The 17,922-nt window shown below is 42.8% G+C and overlaps 1 protein-coding gene across 1 annotated transcript in view; it reads left to right on the top strand.

Moving 5' to 3' along the window:
- The first annotated feature begins 2,060 nt into the window (after positions 1-2,060).
- Positions 2,061-17,922, top strand: part of LOC145349410 (relaxin receptor 1-like) — a 102,104-nt gene continuing 86,242 nt past the window's right edge. Inside the window, exon 1 of the mRNA XM_080197937.1 lies at positions 2,061-2,182. Within this exon, the coding sequence (XP_080054063.1) occupies positions 2,092-2,182 (91 nt within the window). The 5' untranslated portion in view covers positions 2,061-2,091. The remainder of the gene's footprint in view (positions 2,183-17,922) is intronic.

Raw genomic sequence — 17,922 nt, forward strand, 5'->3', positions numbered from 1 at the left:
ACTGACAAACGTAACTTGTTTGTTCTTTGACTTAATTTCTCACCATGATCCACACCTGGCAAAGACATGGATGTGACGTTGGTGCTAAAAAAGGAAATGTTTCAGCCTTCCCGCTATCAAATATTTCTGTGATCAGTGAACTTAGAATCATAGAATCTCTACAGTGCAGAAGGCGGCCATTCGGCCCATTGAGTCTGCACTGACAATAATCCTATACAAGCACAATTCTCATAATCCTACATAATTACTTTGCTAGACCCCTGACACTAAGGGGCAATTTAGCATGGCCAATCAACCTAACTCACACATCTTTGGACTGTGGGAGGAAATGGGAGCACAGAGGAAACCCATGCAGACATGGGGAGAACGTTCAAACTCCACACAGAAAGTTCCCGAGGCCGTAATTGAACCCATGTCCTGGTGCTGTGAGACAGCAGTGCTAACCACTGTGCCACTGTGCTGCCCTTCAATGTATCAAATGTGAGAAATACAACTTTGGTAACTCCAACACCTAGCACTTCAACCAGTGGTTTTAACATCCCAGATAGATAGTTTAGCCTAACTGTTGATCACTTTGGCTCCAAATTAAATTTATAGCAACATAATAACATGAATGGTCCTAAAACCCCTTTTGTATTGAATAGATAAAAACTTCAAAATGTGGCAGTCTTCCACAACTTTTAAAATACTTCTACAATTGTTAAAATCCCAGCTGTCGTTGCTAATGGGTTGTTACTAATAGACAGTCACACCCCAGAGTGCACATTGGCTTCATAGATCTTAACTTTTATTTATTTGTTTAGAGATGTGGATGAACAGAGGAGTCACAGGCTTGCTGATTAATTTTTAACAAAAAAACAATATTTATTAAACAAGCAAAGATAAATTATATTTCACTACTCCTTCACCTCAGCTTTATTGTTACACATCTCTATAGATTTGAAAGGATAACACAAGTCACTAAATCTTACACTGTAATGTTCTCAGTCAGGTCAAAGCAGTCTGCTGGATTGCTACCCCTTCCGCAAACATTCAATCCCTCTACAGTAGACAAACAATGGCAGCCATGTGTAACATCTGCCAGATGCACTGCAGGAACCCACCAAAGTTCTTTTGGCAGCACCTTCCAAACCCACTACCACTCCCAACTAAACAGATGAAACCTAGAAGCTAGAAGCAAGAGCCATTTGGCTCTGCCATTCATTTCGATCAAGGCTGATTATCGAATTCAATATCCTAAAGTAAACAATCTCTTAATAGAGATGCTGAGAGGATGTTTCCTCCTGTTGGGTAACTTAGAACTAGGGGGCACAGTTTAAGGCAGAGACAAGAGGAATTTCTTCTCTCTGAGGGTGATTAATCTTTGGAATTCTGTTCCTCAGATGAGTGGAGGCCAAGTCACTGAATATATTCAAAGCTGAGGTGGGCAGATTTTTGATTGGCAAGGAAATCGAAGGTCACAGAGATTGCAACATCCAGCAAACCAGGCTGTGACCTAACGTGTCATTCTTTGTTTGAAATAGGTCTGGAAAGGTCGGCCTTGCGTTGAAGGACAAATTACCGTTTGTAATAAAATTGGTGTCAAAATTATGTTTTTTTGGAGGATTATCACGCTCTATCTATAATAACGATGCAAGTCCCGGGTTCATGATTGAGATTCCTTACAAATCAGTTCACCTGGTGACAGTTCACTCAATGATAAAGGTGCTGATGTCCTGTATGTGCAGCGACACCCTTCCAAGTGGATGCTAACTGAATTTGTTTAGGTCTTGCCAATTACAAACTAATAGCTTTTCGGCTTCTTGAGAGTTTCTTGGTGCGGAAGGTGTTGCGCTTTCTTGTAGTGATAGATGAGAAACAGCCCGCTCCCTCCTTGCCCTGCAATCCATAACCCAACTAACACTGCTGGCTGAATGGTTAGAGGTGGAGCTTTCTTTTAAAGTGGTCAGGTTACATAATACTTGGTAATAAATGAAGTGCTCGCTTCTTGCAGCCTTTGCACAGCTCCTGTAGCTCCTGGAGTGGCGCTTGCGCGGATCGTGGACTCCAGCCTTATTCGTGGCACGGAGAGATGTGAACTGGGACACACACATGCAAACTCAAGCGCATCACTCCCGGCTCCGGGCCCGCGCCCACACCGCGATGATACTTCCCTATTTGTTTGTGCTCGGTCAGCTGAACGGTAAGACGTTTTATTCTTCCATTTTACCATTGATTTACTCTGCTTGTCTGCGACTGCTACACTCTTTGTCAATGTGTGAACTTGGAAACCATCGACCAGTGGATCATTTAATTCAATGACACTGGGAATCAAGCCAGATAGAGATTGGAGAATGAATGGTTGTGTTAGACGTAGAGAATAGCACAGCAGAAGTAACTGGTCTGAATGGATTATCGTTAGAGTGATCTCTTGTGCAAATTTCTTGGACATGGTCAGTGGGAAACACGCCTGGACTTGATATCGGACTCGTATTAGCAGCAGTAGCGTGGTTTGGGTTTAATTTGAAGACCAAGCGACAAGAATGAATGAGTAAATTATAGTGCGGATATCTCCAAGTGTAGCGTCAGTCCAAGGCTATGTTTGAAGTTAGGGTAAGGACAGTAAGAATAGTAGTGATTTAGAATTAAGGTAGGACACATGCAATACACCTCTTAATATGCGGTACTCAGTGCTAAACTGCTGTTGGAAAATAAATGTGTTTTACAACGAAGAAACAAGTCGGCTCAAATTGTCCAGTGGGTTTAATGACTAAGAAATCCCGAAATTCTGGAGTTTGTACTTTGTTGAATTTTAGATACGGATTGGGAGGATTTGCGTCCTTCTTTCTAAGTGTCCCAATGCTTAAACTGATGTAATCATAAATCAGTTTTGATCAACAAGATTGAGGGGGTTTCGCCAGATTTTAATCGGCTGTAGTTTCGAAATCAAACTGAGCCAATCTTTATAAGGCGGTTCTCACAATCGCTGCATTCTCTTTCACCCCAGTCGGAGTTTTACTAACTGCAATAATGTACTACATTAAAAAAAGAGTTTGTCTTTGTTGCTGTGTATTTGATGGAGACATTCCATTACTGTACAACTTTGCTTTAGTGAAGCCTTCCTCCTGCCTCGGCAATTCACTTCCGCTCAATATCCGAAAGTATTTGATTTTATCTGGACATTGCGCGGGTGGAAAGATAGCCGCATGAAAGACTGCACTTTATTAGCATCGTTAAATCCTTAAATTGAAAATTGCTGTCCGAAACTTTTTTTTAGTTGTTTTTGTTGGAGAGAAACACGCGGGTCTCTCGGGCTCAAAGTTCGAACCAGATTGAGTGAGAGTGGGATGGGAACAAGCCTGTCAGTGTCTGTTTCACATTCCATTCTCCTATATAAAGAAATGTTACCACAAATCCACATTAAATCTGCTCACAAAAAGTCGCCATTAGTCTCCTTCGTGTTTTTTTTCCAACTGCAATAATTGTCTAACTATTTGGGGGAATATTTTGACATTCTGGCGACAGGAATCTGCGGATTCTGCGCTCCGTCGGTAACACCAGTGTTTTTGTTGTGCACAACCTGGAAACAAGCTGCCCCAGTGTCAACAATTTAATTTTCTGCATCTATTACCCCTGCAGTTTGCAACACTGCCCTTCAACTTCAGAAGTTCAAATGGCTCACTGTTAATACTCTCACTGTGTTGATCCTAACCAGGATTCTGTAGCAGTGATGCCCAGACCGTTTGATTCGTCTGCGGGTTTCATTGATCTGAGTCTTGTTCCGTAAACCACCGGTTAATGAATTCCAACCACTGAGAGACGTCTCCTACCTAGATCGATCATTTTCTGTAGAGTGCAGTTGCACTAACGGTTCTGATATCAGTCTGTAGATTAGAGATGTGTTGTGACTGTATCTCGTACCAAGCTGACTTTCAAAGCAGCAATAGACAAGTGTGTATTTGGACCTATATTCAAAATTCCCTACCTGACCAGATATTTTTATAAGATTAAATTTCAAATTCTCATGCCATTACTAACGATTTTGCCGTGAAGTCCCCTGGCGATGCAAAGGCTGGTGTTACCATCCTGGGTGATATTAATACTGGACAAGTCAGATGCCACAGAGAAACCCTGTTGAAGTTTTTTTGAAATTGTGGAGGGAAGTTACTGAATACATTCACAGGAGTCTGCTGATAAACTTTCACAAAAAGCACAAAATGTTTCTTAAACAAGAAAAATGGACCAGACAAAAGATCTCAATACAAACTCAAGAAAATGCTTCAAGTTCACACTATTCTTTAACCCCAGCAATATCTTTACAGAGGTGTAAACCAATGGTGACAGACAATAGCTTGACACACAAAGGCTTCTTGCTGGGGACTGGCATAGTTGCAAATGTTTTTTTTTCACCCAACTCATATTTTTCTCAGGTTGTATAGGGTGGCAGGGAGGGGTAGTACCTCGGGGGGGGGGGGGGGGCATGTCACGTCCTTTTCAGGGCAGTTTGTCCACCTTTTGCCCCCACCTGTCACTCAGCCCTCACCTGTGGCTCCCCGTAGCTGTTTGCATGCGACAGCAGCCACACCCCGGACAATGGCTTCAACAAGCCACCTAAACCAGGTGACGGGTAGCTGACGGGTCTCAACCCTTGGTGAGATAGGGAGATGTTTCTCCCAGCATGTGAAGACAGACTCTGGTGGATAGAGCGGGCGAGACCAATGGAAGGTCCAACGGTCAAGAAGGCGGTCTCTGCAAACATCGTGGAACGCGAAGGGCAGGACAAAGCACAGAAGACATCCTGCTCATCCATTGCATCTAGTCCCATCTTCAGCCGTCTTGACTCTTGTCTTGCCACTGAATCTAGATGGGAATTGGGAAGAGAGAGTGAGGCTGATGCTGCACAACTCTCCCCCACTTTAATCCAAATCAAGCGCTAATTTCGACACCACCATCATCATCATTAACATCGCCCTGTTCAACCTTTGATGGGTGAGTGACAAAGCAGCAGGTGCAGATACACTGGGAGCTGTAGTCATGGACCTACACACAAACAGCTCAAGTCTAATGGTTGTTTTCCGCTGACCAAAGCAGCAGTGAAACTTAGCATCTACCTGGGCGACTGAGCAGTCCTCTTCAGGAATGCACTGCTCACCTCTGTAGAATGAAAAGGGGCTAGAAAAGGTGCCCTAAACATTGCCTGCTTCACTACATCCTGGCCAGTTTACTGTGGCTGGCGGGGATCCCATCTTGCAGTCCAACAAACAAAATAAAACACAAGGTGACACTGCTCACCGTTGGTGCTTGGAACCTGCGCACGCTTTTGGACAACCTACAGCAGACAGAGCAGAGAGAAGAACAACTTTAGTTGCCAGAGAGCCTGCAAGACACAACATTGACATTGCAGCCCTGAGTGAAACTCATCTTGCCAATGTAGGTCAGTTGACTGAAACTGGAGGTGGATATACTTTTTTCTGGAGCAGTCACAGCAGCAATAAGCATCGTGATGCTGGAGTTGGATTCGCCATCAGGAACCACCTTGTTCGGAAACTTGCTAGTCTACCCAAGGGTGTGAACAACTGGCTTATGACATTACAGCTTCCACTACAGAACAGAAGTCAAGCCACCCTGATCAGCGCCTATTCCCCCTCAATGAACAACCCGAACGAGGTGAAAGACAAGTTCTACGAAGAACTAGACGCCCTACTATCAGCAGTGAGCAGAACTGATAAGCTGATCTTACTTGGCGATTTCAATGCAAGAATAGGGTGTGACTCTGCAATCTGGCAGGAAGTCATTGGGAGGCATAGAGTGGGCAAGTGTAACGGTAACTCTAATGAAGACCTGTGCAGCACACAACCTCCTCATCACCAACACAACCGTAACAAGACCTCCTGGATGCATCCCCACTCTAAGCATTGGCATCTTATCAACTGTGTCATTGTCAGGAGAAAAGACAGGCAGGATGTCAAAGTGACCAAGGCCATGTGTGGTGCTGACTGCTGGACAGATCACAGGCTCATTGTCTCCAAAATGAGGCTTCGCATCAGACCCAAGAGGCGACCACAAGGAAGCAAGGTTATGAAAAGAATCAATGCGGCTAAGCTAAAGAACCCCAGCATGGCTTCAGCACTGACTGAAGACTTAGAAATCAAGCTTGCTGACCTACACCTCGTAGACAGTGCTGAGGACAACAGGGAACGCTTCGGGGATGCTGTCCATTCATCTGCACTGAAGATGCTTGGGCCCTCTACCCGCAAGCAGCATGACTGGTTCGATGAGAATGAGGAGGAGATACAGGCTCTACTTGTTGAAAAGCAGCGTCTTCATGGGGCTGTCAGAACGACCCATCATCAGCTGCCAAGAAAAATGCTTTTACCAGTGCTCGCAGGACAGTGCAGAGTAAACTGTGTAAAATGCAGGATCCCTGGCTTAGCACCAAGGCAGATGAAATACAGGGATATGCTGACAGAAATGACTTGAAACGGTTCTATGAAGCCCTCAACACTCTCTACGGACCTCAATCTCTCAGGAGTTCCCCCTCCTGAGTACACACGGTACAACTCTCATTACAGAGAAGGCTCAAATCATGTAAAGATGGGCTGAACGCTTTGAAGCCATCCTCAACTGAACGTCATCTATTAACGATGAGGCAATAGACAGGATTCCCCAGATCGATATCAACAGCACCAGGGATGACCCACCAGTAGTAGCCAAAGTCATGAAAGCTGTCAGCCAGCTATCCAGTGGCAAAGCCCCAGGGCAGATGCCATACCTGCAGAGATGTACAAAGCTGCTGTTCCTGTACTTATCGAGAAGCTCACCGAGTTGTTCTAGTCCTTTTGGAAGCAAGGATCTATTCCTCAGGAACTCAAAGATACTGCCATTGTACACCTCTACAAGAGAAAGGGCAATCAGCAAGTATGCGACAATCACCGAGGAATCTCGCTGCTCTCCATCACAGGAAAAACCCTCGCAAGAGTCCTGCTAAACTGTCTGGTCAGTTGACTATTGACATGATTTTTGCTGCGCGCAAACTTCTGGAAAAGTGTCAGGAGCACAATTGTGAGCTCTACATAACCTTTGTTGACCTCACAAAAGTCTTCGACACTGTCAGCCAACAAGGCCTGTGGAGGATCATGTCAAAGTTTGGCTGCCCCCCCCCGCCAAATTCATTCAGATGGTACACCAGTTCCATGATGGTATGATGGCCAGAGTACTGGATGGCAGAGAATCCCCTCAGGTATTCCCAGTCACCAATGGCATCAAACAGGGCTGTGTGCTCGCACCTACACTGTTCAGCATGATGTTTACTGCCACGTTGAATGATGCCTTCCAGGACAGCATAGCTGGAATCAGCCTCAAGTACAGTGGATGGGAAGCTCTTCAACCTGAGGAGACTTCGAGCTATTATCAAAGTGAAAGAGACTTTTCTGAGAAACTTCCTCTTTGCCGATGACTGCGCCCTGTATGCTGGCTCAGAGCCGGAGATGCAAGTCAGTATGGACAAATTTTCCACAGCTTGTGACAACTTTGGACTCACCATCAACATTAAAAAGACCGAAGTCATGCACCAGCCTGCTCCTCATGCACCGTACACAGAACCCATAATCACAATCAAAGGGCAGAAACTACAGGCAGTGGACCAGTTCACTTATCTTGGCAGTACCCTCTCTCAAGCAGTGACTATTGATACAGAAGTTAACTGCAGAATAGCAAAAGCAAGTTCTGCTTTCGGTAGACTGCGTTCCACTGTATGGGAACGTCGAGGAATCAGCCCAACAACAGAACTGAAGGTCTACAATGCCGTGGTACTCACTACCTTCCTGTATGCCTGTGAAGCGTGAACTGTGTATCGAAGGCATGCAAGAGAGCTCAATCATTTCCACATGACTTGTCTTCACAGAATATTATGCATCAGATGGCAAGACAAAGTACCAGACACTGAAGTTCTCTCTAGACCAAGTCTACCATCAGTCCACACACTGCTGGTGAGAGCACAGACCTAGTGGGCAGGTCATGTCATCCGTATGTCAGACGAGCACATACCCAAGCAGCTCCTTTTTGGGGAACTCTCTGCAGGTAGACGCTCGCATGGAGGGCAGGAGAAACATTTCAAAGACACACTCAAGGCCTCCCTGATATAGACACGACCACCTGAGAAACGGTGGCACAAAACTGCCCTACCTGGCGCTGCCTCATCCACAAGGGCTGTCAAGCTTACGAAGCAAGGTGCATTGCTGAAGCACAACTTAAGCTTGGGCTGCGCAAGTCCACAGCCAGCAGCGTAACAACTACAGTGTCTACACAAGTCTGTCCAATATGTGCCAGGACATTCCGTGCCCGAATTGGCCTGATCAGTCATCTTCGGATACACCGCATCCAACCTCAAAATGACTAATGGTGTCGAGGTCCTCTTCGACGACGATTGACGAACATCTTTCTCAGAGACACCTAAAAACTGAACTCTAAACTCAGCCTTCTGGTAGCACCTCACTTCATTGAGTTCTATAGCTGACTATTCAGTCAACTATTATCTCAGTAACCTTGTAATGTTTTCTTCTCAGCTGAAAATCCCTGTCTTCACTTTCTGTGCCTATGTCCCTGGACTACTATCACCAGGCAACAATAAAGTTTTTTCTATTTTGTGTTTATTACTCCTCACAATAAACTTTTAATCCATCACTTTATCTTCAAGAATTGTAAGACATCATTAAAGTGTGTATATATATAAACAAACCCAAATATTCCACCTTTCATTCAGCAATCTATCCAAGCTCTCTGACACCAAGGTTCACAAACAAAACCTGAATGAATCTGGAACACTTTTTTACCTTACTTAACACACACACATATATACATTCCATTTAAAAATTACAGATTTTTCACAACACTGAGCATTTAATAAAATGTGACTTTACAATGAGTTTCTACTGCATCCTATTCAATGGTGAAACACCATTTACACCAGGCTCCAGGAAAGCAACTTTCTTGTTTTAAAATTTTCACCTTTGCTTCCAAATCTCTTAATGGTGTCAGCCTTCTCTTTCTTGGTCACAACCCTCCAGGATTCCTGTACTCATCCACTTCTGCCTGTTGAGCATCTATGATTTTAGCTGGTCCAACATTTCTGGTTATACCTGCAGTTGACCGGATTGTAACCTCTGAAATTCCTTCCCTGCACCTCTTTTTTCTCTACCCCTTTAAGATGAAGCTTAAAACCAATCCTTTGACCTAATAACTCCATATGTAGTTTGGTGTTGTATTAAGTTTTATGAGGGGCAGCACAGTGGCACATGGTTATCATGGCTGCCTCGAAGCACCAGGACCCTAGTTCCTGCTTGGGTCTGTCTGTGCAGAGTCTGCATGTTCTCTCCGTGTCTGCATGGATCTTCTCCGAGTGCTCTGGTTTTCTTACACAGTCTGAAAGACATGCTGGTTAGGTGCATTGGCTATACTAAATTCTCCCTCAGTGTAACCAAACAGACGCCAGAGTGTGGCGATTAGGGGATTTTCACAGTAACTTCATTGCACTGTTGATGTAAGCTTACTGGTGACATTAATAAATAAACTTTTTTTAAAATCAAAAACTTATGTGAAACTCCTTGAGACATTTCATCTTATTACATTAAAGATGCTATATAAATATAAGATGTTCTTGTTTTAGTCAACATGTCAATCCTGAAATGTATTAGCACCTTTGATCCAATGAACATCAGAATGGATTTGCTATTGATGAAGTGGCAGTACAGTTGCATCTTTAAACATCTTCCTCTGAACAGTTTAAAAAAATCGATAAAATGGAATGAGGTTTTGCTAAATATTTTATTACTGCTTTCTTTGCTAGTTTGGGAAACATCAGTGTTTAGCCGTTACTTGAGTTATACTTTCAAAGATGGAGTTGGTTGGGAATTAATAATTGAAGATGAAATCAGTTGAATGATATCAGGGGATATAATGGGTGATAAATAGGCAGAGAAGACTTTATGGATAGAGACAGGAAATAGAAAAGGAAGGGGAATTGTGAATCGACTCCCTGATAGAAACTGTGAGGTGGTAGATTGTATATTGTAAATGTCGCAATTAAGCAAGCATGTAGCAAAGACAAAGTGGCTTCTAGTGAGTGTTTAATTTTCTTATAGATTGGGATAAGCAGACTAGTAGACGTGAAAAAAGATGTGTCTTGAGTGTGTCCAGGATACATCTTTGCATATCGTATGTCCGAGATCCAACAAGGAGGCATGCCATGTTTGATTTACTCAGGAAGAATGTAACAGATCACCTGACGAAGGGGTAGCCAGAGCTCCGAAAGCTAGTGGCTTTTGCTACCAAATAAACTTGTTAGACTTTAACCTGGTGTTGTGTGACTTCTTACTCAAATTTAATTAACAGCCAATTTTTCTTTATGTATTCAATTGATGTGAGCTTCACTGGTAGTCCAGCAATTATTGTCCATCATTAATTGCCCTTGAGAAGATGAGCTGCATTATTAACTGCTGCAACCTTTGTGATGTAGGTACACTCACAGTGCAGTTAGGGAAGAAGTTCCAGAATTTTGACTCAGTAACAGTGAAGATACAGTGATATAGTTCCAAGAAAAGATGGTGAGTGACTTGGAGGAGAACTTCCAGGTGGTGGTGTTCCCATGTATTTGCTGTCCTTGTCCTTTTAGTAGGTAGCGGTTGTGGGTTTGGGCTTTTACAACGTTCTTCTGTCATCATTTCTTTTAGGAGCTTATCTATAACTTGCCCCATCACTAGACTTGAGTTGCAGTCACAGGTATACTATCCACTTGTTATCCACTTACTATCCAATTTTCTTTTGCTTCTTGCTTGATTTGTAACTGCAATCCTGATAAAAGTATCAGCATTCGCAGATTGCTCTGATTACCAATAGTTAATATTGTAGGTGCATGTCAATAATATCAAGGACCATCTCTGTAACGTACTAGCTGCTAAATAAGGAATACAACCTAAAGATTGTTGTTGAGGGTGGGTGATGTGACAGAAGTGTAAAATGATATCTATAAAGGTAGTGATGAAATCTTCTTACTCCAAATTAAATGCTCAAAGTTTCTCTTTTCAGCTGAGCGTAATTGGTTTCTGCAAGAGTTTGTAAAGCGAAGGTTGTCAGTTGCTATTCTCCTAAGGGTAGGATGTGAGAGATGACTCACCTATCCTAAATGCAGATGTGTTGCAAGCAATTTGTAACTTCTCCCATTTAAGATCGAGATTACATGATTTTTTTCTCTGAAAGTCATTATTAATGAATTATATTCTTCAGAGTAGTGGAAGCGGAGTCATTGAATATTTTTAGGGCTGAGCTCGATAGATTCTCGAGTGACAAGGGTATCAAAGTTAAAAGAGATAGAAAGGAAAGTAGAGTTGAGGCCACAATCAAATCAGCCATGATCTTATCAAATAGTGATTCAGGCTCATGGAGCTGAATGGCCTCATTCTTCTTCTATTTCAATTGCTTGTATCTATGAAGGGCTGATCATGAATTAAGTAACTGTGAACTGCTACAGAATGAAATGTGTAAAATGATGTAAATTTATAATGATGACCTATACTGTCATCATGCTTATGAGTGTCCTAGGCCCAACCATCTTCATCAACTTTATCAATGACTTTCCCTCTATCGTAAGGTCAAAAGTGGGAATGTTTGCTAATGATTACATAATGTTCAGCACCATTCACAACTCCTCAAATACTGAAGCAGTTCATGCCCACATTCAGCAAGACATGAATAACATTCAGGCTTGGGCTGAAAAGTGGCAAGTAATATTCATGCCACACAAGTGCCAGGTAAAGACCATCTCCAACATGACAGAATCTAGCCCTCTTGCCATGACTTTTAATGGCATTACCATCGCTGAATCTTCCTCTATCAAGATCCTGAGTGTTACCATTGAACAAAAAACTAAACTGGACTAGCCATGTAAATACTATAGCCACAACAGTAGGTCAGAGGCTAAGTATTCTGTGGCGAGGACCTCACCCCCTTACCCCATCTACCACCTCTAATATCCACTCCCTCACTGTGGCAGCAGTGTGTAATGTCTACAACCATCATTGCTCATTAAGGCTCCTTCAACAGCAGTTTCCAAACCCATGACCTCTAACATCAAAGGCAGCTAATACATGGGAACATCATCATCTTCATGCTCCCCTACACCATCCTGATTTGGAAATTTATTGCCATTTCTTTACTGTTGCTGCGTCAAAATTTGGAACTTCCACTCCAGCTGCACTGTGGACGTACCTACACTGATCCAAGAAGGTGGCTCACCACCATCTTTTCATGGGAAATTAGGAATAGCAAAAGAAAGGCTGGCTTAGCCATCAATTCCCGTATCCTCTGAAGGCATAAAAAAAGACTGAGTTTGTAACATTCCATTATAATCTTATTAAAGTTAAGTAGTGTAAGTAAGGAGATGGGCAGCTTCAGAATTTTGGTCAGAATTCTGTAATTGATCTTGAAGGGCGAACAGATTCTACTTGGGTTATTTCAAGGTAATCAAAAATCAGTTATGCAATTGGCACAGTCGTGCTCCAGAGAAATTGATTTTACTTATCTAACAGCAAGGACGTAAAGTAACCCTGACAAAAATGAGCACACCAAATAAAACTGATTGAGCCAATACTTTATCAGAAACTCCAAGAGTACTTCTTGTCAATTCAAAATGAACCTCTCATTTTATAAATTGCATTCAATTATTACTGAAAGCCATTAGTAGTGCTACAGAAGAAATGTTACTTGCTATAAAAATCATAAGCAACAATTGAACACTAACTGTTCAAGGACTTGACTGTTCGAAAACTTCCAAATTTAATTATTATATCCACTTAACTTTCAAATGGCCACTAATCCAAGAAGCCATAGTAATTACATCGGGGATTTTGATTTAGTACATTTTCTTTTATAGTGTCACTATTTGTTGTAATAAATGTCATTAATGCAGAAGAAGGCTATCCAGCCCACCAGGTCTACACCGACACTCCGACAGAGCATCTCACTCAAGCCCTATCTTCGTTTTCCCACCTATTTACCCCCCTATTCCCCTAACCTACACACCTTTGGACACAAAGGGCAATTTAGCATGGCCAATGCTCCTAATCTACACAACTTCAACTGTGGGAGGAAACCAGAACACCCAGAAGAAACACATGCAGACATGAGAAGAATGTGTAAACACCACACAATCATCCAAAGCTGGAATTGAATCCTGGTCGCTGGCGCTGTGGGACAACAGTGCGAGTCACGGTGCCACCATGCCATCGTTCATATGATGTGATGGTTATTCTTTATAGCCCAAAAAGGATAAGAAACATTGTGCACAAAGATGTACTTTTCCAGACTTTGAAACTGGTTTCAACACTAACTAAGTAAATAATAAGCCAAAATTAGGGTACATTACTCATTTAACAAAGGAGTTACAAAGCTGAGCAAGATCATTCTCCTCTATGCTGAATTGAAGATAATAACTTTCATAAATCTATTCTCAGTTCTGTTTTTTCAAATGGTTTTATTATTGATTTTATTAAATTGGACATTTTGTGCTGTTAAAATTATTATAATATGTTAGAACAAAGATCGGTGCATATGCTTTTGATATGAATCAAACCAATGACGAAGTGTGAGTTTATTTGTCTCAGTAACTTTGTCTTCTGAAACTACCAGTGATGTGAGTAAAGTTTGACAATATCTTTGGGACGGAGATAGTTATCAGGGCCATTGAAACCCTGCATGAGAAGTTCTGTCAGACAAAGCAGTTTACACATGTCTCCTTAGTTACATTACTTAGATTTAATAAGATTATAATAGAATATTACAAACTCAGTCTCTACTTTATTCCTTCAAAGGATGGTGACACAGTGGTTAGTGCTGTTGCCTCACAGCGTCAGGAACCTGGGTCACTGTCTGTGTGGAGTTTGTGTTGCGGTTTTCTCCCACATTGCAAAAATGTTCAATTGATTGGCCATGCAAAATTGCCCCTTAGTGTCACGGGAACTAGCAGATAAATACAAGGGAGGTTACGAGGATAGGGCCCGGTGGGATTGTTGTCGGTGCAGGTGTGATGGGGCAAATGGCCTCCTTCTGTACTGTAGGGATTCTATGATTCTATGAGGACATAGGAATTGCTGGCTAGGCCAGATTCTTTGTTGCCTATTCTTAATTCCAACTGAAAAGGTGGTGGTGAGCCACCTTCTTGGACTGCTGCATGCAGGCCATGTTGTGGTATTAGTGTACCTTTAGCATTAATCTTTGCTGTGTGTTAAACCTGTGGAAGGGCTTTGTGTATGGGTTTTATTTGATTGGAACATCTTAAATATATTTGTTAAGGGTTTTACATTATTGTGGTTGTTTTGTTTTTGTTTGTAATTGATAAAAGTTATTACTAATTATCTTTCCATACATATTAATGATGTCCTTAAAAATAAACTTTGTTTGATAAAAGCTCCCCAGTGGGTCATTTGAATCACACCTGAGGTGAAACATATCATTGCTTATCCTAGCCAATTTCAAGGTGCAGAATGTATGATCCAGGCAGGTTCCATAAAACACCTTGGAGTTTCTGACCTGAACCATAACAATGTGGCATAGATACATCCACAGTTCTGTTAGAGTGGGAGTTTGAAATATAATAGTGCCTGTCGGATTTTTATATGCAATCTGTCTAACATAATTTAAGTCATTTTATGCACATGCAGAGAAAGATTTTGACAGATGGAGATGTTCTGATCAATCATCCATTCTGCTGGTCAGGTGGTCCCTGGAACTTTGAGGCAATAGCTTGATTTAAATTGAGCAGGCAAGTTGTAGGGTGCCAACCAGTCATCCCAGTGGGGTTCATCAGATTGAACACTGGAAATTGGGCTGGATCTGCCATCAGCATGGTATGTCACCGAATGGGCAGTTTTAATCATGGAAGGCCAGCTTTTCAGAGCAACAACAGCACAAATTATTTTGCAGGCTCTGGAGGGGTACTCCCACTCCTCTGGAACTCTTAAAAATAGTTCAAGATTTTATTTTGAAAAACTTCTACTCTTCTTCATCTATGGAATTGATCAGAGCTGGCTGCATTGATAACTACAAGAGATGCTTTCCTCTAAGATGAATCATTTTAAATGCAGCATCTTTAAAATGAATTCTTCCATAAATAGAGCAAATATCCATTGCATTTAAACAGACAGTAATGATGTGTAATAATTGATATATCAAGATGCTTGAATGATAGGAACATTAATTGTTTATGAAATTCTATACTTGTGATTATTCTTGGAAAACAAACTGAATGTTTTCTTGTGTTTTGACAATTCTTATAATAATAAAATGAAGGACTATGAATGATGAAGAATGGAACATTTCCTGTATTTCTTCTAAAGAGCATTATACAAGTAGTACTGGGCCAGGTGGGTGGCATGGTGGCATAGTGGTTAGCACTGGTGCCTCACAGCGCCAGGGACCCAGGATTCGATTTCTGGCTTGGGTCACTGTCTGTGTGGTGCTTGCACATTCTCCCTGTGTCTGTGTGGGTTTCCTCCAGGTGCTCCGGTTTTCTCCCACAGCCTGAAAGATGTGTTGGTTAAATGCATTGACCCAAACAGATGCCGGTATGTGGCAACTAGGGGAATTTCACAGTAACTTCATTGCAGTGTTAATGTAAGCCTTACATGTCTCTAATAAATAAACAAACTTTAGGTGTTGTAGGAGTTAGACACAGCGTTATACTCCTTCCACTCTATTCCCGAACTGTGCATAACATCAGCTGACAAAGGGTCATCTAGACTCAAAACATTGGCTCTATTTTCTTTCCACCGAAGCTGTCAGACCTGCTGAGATTTTCCTGCATTTTCTGTTTTTGTCCTGAAATCTCCTTGCACCAGCACCTATCTCTCCTCTTAGTGTTGTTGTTCATCCATTGTCATCGATGAGGACCTCGACACCATTAGTCATTTTGATGCTGGTTGCGGTGTGTCCGAAGATGACTGATCAGGGCAATTCGGGCACGGAATGTCCTGGCACATATTGGACAGACTTGTGTAGACACCGTAGTTCTTGCGTTGGTGGCTCTGGACTTGCGTAGCTCGCGCTTAAGTTGTGCTTCAGCAATACACCTTGCTTCGTAAGCTTGACAACCTCTGTGGATGAGGCAGCGCCAGGTGGGGCGGTTTTGTGCCAGCATTTCCCAGGTGGTCGTGTCAATGTCAAGACTTCAGGGAAGCTTTGAGTGTGTCTTTGAAATGTTTCTTCTGCCCTCCATGCAAGCGTCTTCCAGCAGAGAGTTCCCAAAAAAAGAACTGCTTGGGTATGCACTCGTCTGACATACGGATGACATGACCTGCCCACCGATTCTGAGCTCTCATCAGCAGTGTGTGGACTGATGGTAGACTTGGTCTAGGGAGAACTTCAGTGTCTGGTACTTTGTCTTGCCATCTGATGCGTAATATTCTGTGAAGACAAGTCATGCGGAAACGATTGAGTTCTCTTGCATGCCTTCGATACACAGGCCACGTTTCACAGGCATATAGGAGGGTAGTGAGTACCACAGCACTGTAGACCTTCAGTTTTGTTGTTGGGCTGATCCCTCGATGTTCCCATACAGTGGAGCACAGACTACCAAAAGCAGAACTTGCTTTTGCTATTCTGCAGTTAACTTCTGCATCAGTAGTCACTGCTTGGGAGAGGGCCCTGCCAAGATAAGTGAACTGGTCCACTGCCTGTAGTTTCTGCCCTTTGATTGCGATTACGGGTTCTGTGTACGGTGCGTGAGGAGCAGGCTGGTGCATAACTTCAGTCTTTTTAATGTTGATGGTGAGTCCAAAGTTGTCACAAGCCGTGGAAAATTTATCCATACTGACTTGCATCTCTGGCTCTGAGCCAGAATACAGGGCACAGTCATCGGCAAAGAGGAAATCTCTCAGAACAGTCTCTTTCACTTTGCTAATAGCTTGAAGTCTCCTCAGGTTGAAGAGCTTCCCATCCACTCTGTACTTGAGGCTGATTCCAGCAACACTGTCCTGGAAGGCATCATTCAGCATGGCAGTAAACATCATGCTGAACAGTGTGGGTGCGAGCACACAGCCCTGTTTGACACCATTGGTGACTGGGAATGCCTGAGAGGATTCTCCACCATCCAGTACTCAGGCCATCATGCCATCATGGAACTGCGTACCATTTGAATGAATTTGGGGGGGCAGCCGAGCTTTGACATGATCCTCCACAGACTTTGTCAGCTTACAGTATCGAAGGCTTTTGTGAGGTCAACAAAGGTTATGTAGAGCTCACGATTCTGCTCCTGACACTTCTCCTGAAGTTGGCACGCAGCAAAAATCATGTCAGCAGTCCCACGACCTTTGCGGAAGCCGTACTGTGACTCTGAAAGCAGGCTCAGCTCCAGATGAGCGACCAGACGATTTAGCAGGACTCTTGCGAGGGTTTTTCCTGTGATGGAGAGCAGCGAGATTCCTTAGTGGTTATCGCATACTCATGTTGTTAATGAGGCTTCAGAGATGACAGCCTCCTGATTGAGTTTGGAGTATCAGGACACAAGCCCCAACCTTTAATTAAATGAAGAATTAGTGACAGCCAACTAGAAGGTCACCTGCGGCAAAATCACAAGTTGATCCTGCTGCTGTGATGACTGGCCTGAGATCCAAATTTCACCCTGACATTAAGGTCCTGAGGCCCTCCAAGTACCCTAACCAATGGCAGGCAGGATAGTGCTGCGTATCTGCAAAAGGAAGGATTTCTCATTGAAGGGATTTCTGCATGGGTTATAAGACATCGATTTCTAAGTCTTCAACAGCCATGGAAATGGAGAGGGCCTGGAAAAAGTTCTTACTGAGTCTGTTATTCTTAACTGGAGTTCCTGCAGTGGGATCTGGCAGGCTGCAAAAATGTTCGCTCTCCCAAGGACAGAAGTTAACCTCTCCAACTATA

This window comes from Carcharhinus amblyrhynchos, chromosome 10, assembly GCF_965287045.1.
Source record: "Carcharhinus amblyrhynchos chromosome 10, sCarAmb.v2.hapA, whole genome shotgun sequence".
NCBI lineage: Eukaryota > Metazoa > Chordata > Chondrichthyes > Carcharhiniformes > Carcharhinidae > Carcharhinus > Carcharhinus amblyrhynchos.